A 3,160-nucleotide genomic window follows, 5' to 3' on the forward strand; every position below is an offset into this window, starting at 1 on the left:
AAGTTGGTCAATAAATTGAATAGTGTTTGTGCTTCTGAAAAATGTATTAGTGTGGATAGAGGTCAGTGTTTCTAATCATATTTACTTTAACCAAATGAAATTCATCTTCCTAGGGAAAGATTTAGTGGTTTTCTTATGGGAAAGTATGAGCTACAGAGAGTCTCTGAACGATGGTAGTTGGTGTAGCCAAGAGTTATTTTATTGCTCTACAACATGTGTTGTGTGCTGATTCCAATAGCAGAACCTGAACAAGGTCAGAATTTCAAGTCCCTGGTCATGCATGATCTAGGTGACTTCTCTATGTTCTGTTGGTCATAGAAGTCTGAGATTTCAAAGAATCTCTTGCTCTACCTCTAGTACTGAAAAAGTGCTTTTGAAATATTATCAAGAATGAAGTTAGCATGAGGCCTCTATTATGGTTCTCAAATCACTAAGGAAGATATTTTTAACTTTCAGTCCAATGAGAAATGGAACTAATCTCTTCAAAAACATACTTTGTTGTTCACAGTTACAACCAAGTTAGAATGTTAGCCTCTGGAAGCTATTTTTAGATAGATACAAAGTTGTGTCATCAAGTTCAAACGAACTGCATTCTGTGAGTCAACAGATATGCACCTTGGGGTCCCTTTGGCAACTCCATTTGATCATCCCATATATACTATCCATTTCCTATTATTGCTTTATTTTTCTTTTTTCAGTTTTAAGAAATTTCTGAGAGTGATCACTGAAGTTATATAATTCCAGAACTGTGAAAGTCATTAAAATCATCTGGACTTAGAACAATTGCTTCATATTATTAGTAAATAAACAAACACCAGAAATGGAAAATTAATTAGCATAGGTTATTCAATGAGTTCTTGGCACCGTGATCCTAGGGCCTAAGTCCTCACTCAGTTCAGCCTCTTACATTGTTGTAAGTCACCAAAAAATTCACTTGAAGACCTTAAATAAAGGAATCAATAAAATGTGAAAAGCAGATGAGCAAAGAGGGGGACAGATGTAGGAGACCCTAAATGATCTAGCCCTATTGTGTTTGATGTATATCCATAGGGTTTCTTTAAAGTCTTTGAATATTTAGCTCAACCACTTGAATCATGGGCAATATCTCCACATCATTCTCTGAAATGCTGGTCTTACTTCCCTAATCAGTGAATATTGTATTGAGTTGGGTCCCAATACTGTGGTGGGGGTAGGAATCATAGGACATGTCTATGGGAATGTCATAGCGAGAAGTACCAGCCTGAAAGGGAGCTGAATGCACATGCCCTGAGCTGAGGTTGGCAGAGGGGTAATGTGACATGAAGCTGTAGGATTTTTCCAGGTCAGGAGAGCCATCTTGCTTCAAGGAGAAGTTCCCACTGATGCTCAGGGGTGGAGTGAGTGGGCCCTCGTAAGGAGGTGTACTGCAGTCAGGTGGATGGCTCCCAAAGGATGATTCTCCCAAACTCTTAAATACTTGAGGCTTGAGATGAAGAAGATGTGTTTCCATATGGCCGTAAGGAGGGCTGGGGAGCCCCGGAGACTGGTAGTTAAAATTATGGACAGAGATGGTAGAGTCACAAATAGGAGATTTCTCCTCATGCTTCTCCAGGAGGACCGACTGAGGGCCCAGTTGAAGGCATCCAGCCACCAGGTTGCTTGTGGGCTGAGAGAGTCCTTTACAAAGCATCTCCACAAAGCCCTTTCCTTCAGGTGTCTGGCCAGTCTCTAAGACTTCAGACAAAGCCCAAATATAGTTCCTGGCCAGTCTAAGAGTCTCTATCTTGGAAAGCTTTTGGGTTTTAGAGTAGCATGGCATGACTCTTCTGAGGTTATCCAGAGCATCGTTCAGACCATGCATTCGGGTTCGTTCTCTAGCATTGGCCTTGACCCTTCGAGCCCTGAATCTCTCAAGGCGAGCTTTGGTCATCTTCTTTTTCTTGGGACCTCTTCTCTTAGGTTTCTCCCCATCTTCTTCCTCCTCCTCTTCTTCTTCAATACTGTCATGCTCTTCAGTTAAGCTGCCAAGCACCCCATAAGTACCTGATCTTCTCTCCTCCTCCTTCATCTCATTTTGAGAGCAGAGACCTTTGTCCATCCAGGATGGTGTGTTGACCAGCTCCCCCATCTCCTTGGATTTCACAAAAGTTTTTGCCATTTCCAGATTCTAGAAAATGGAGACAGAGAAAGTTAATTCCTGTGAATACCTGATTTGATTCTAAACTAAACGTTGTTATTATCTTTTGGGCATAGAGTCCGGAATTTGCTTTGGGATTCAATTCATAATTATCATGTCTAAGTCCTCCATTTTAAATGAATAATAATCCACACTCAAAGAAATGCTAAGAACACTTACCTAGTTATACCATATTATAAGAAAACCAACAATATTTAAAGAAAATGAACCTTAACATTGAAATGTTCATGCCTATTTTCAGTTTCTCTATCTCATGGATATTTTACACAAAAATAACTGGTATACAAGTTCAAACATACGGTTTTCTTTCTTCCCAAAATTCATAACACAAAGGGAAAAGGGCATACAAATCATCCAAACAGAGAAATTTCTGAAAATGAAATATAGGGCTAAAATAATTATATGCTATGTATATAAAATTATTGTTATAAAATAAAATGCATATTAAACAGTTAAATAAACTGTCATATGTTTATATCATAAGGTAAACAAAAACTGCAGCAAGATCCTCAGACTACTTTGCATGTATTTTAGAAAGGACTGACAATCTCTGTTTAGAGGTGTTTCATGGACTTTGTGATATCCCATGGCACTGCCAACTGGTGGCTTTAGGCATCTCCTAGGAAATGGTCATGTCACAACTGGCTGGTGTGCCATGTGACCATCAAACATTTATCTCACCACTACCAGAAGAGCATTCTGTTTCTTAATAAGCACCTTGTGTTCTGTCTAGTGTTAGAGGTGTTAGTGACATGATGTCTTGAAAGGATCATGGAAACAAAGGACGGTTATCACTGTTCATCCATCAACTTTGCCCATATGTTGAAGTGAGAACTCTTTTCATTGCACTTAAAACTCACACCATCAGACAAGACCATGGCAACCTAGAAGTATAAGCTGGTGATCTACCAAACCCATATAAGACATTTCAGTGCAACTATTATAAAAACACTTTATTAAAGTGAAAAAATCGAAAACAAATAC

The 3,160-nt window shown here is 39.0% G+C and overlaps 1 protein-coding gene across 1 annotated transcript; it reads right to left on the bottom strand.

The window, feature by feature from the left end:
• Nucleotides 1-1,141: 1,141 nt before the first annotated feature.
• On the bottom strand, nucleotides 1,142-2,137 carry Neurod4 (neuronal differentiation 4). The gene has a single exon (XM_027949725.2). The coding sequence runs from the start codon at nucleotides 2,135-2,137 to the stop codon at nucleotides 1,142-1,144; it is 996 nt and encodes a 331-aa protein (XP_027805526.2).
• Between the last annotated feature and the right edge of the window lie 1,023 nt (nucleotides 2,138-3,160).

Source organism: Marmota flaviventris, chromosome 3 (assembly GCF_047511675.1).
Source record: "Marmota flaviventris isolate mMarFla1 chromosome 3, mMarFla1.hap1, whole genome shotgun sequence".
Classification (NCBI taxonomy): Eukaryota; Metazoa; Chordata; class Mammalia; order Rodentia; family Sciuridae; genus Marmota; species Marmota flaviventris.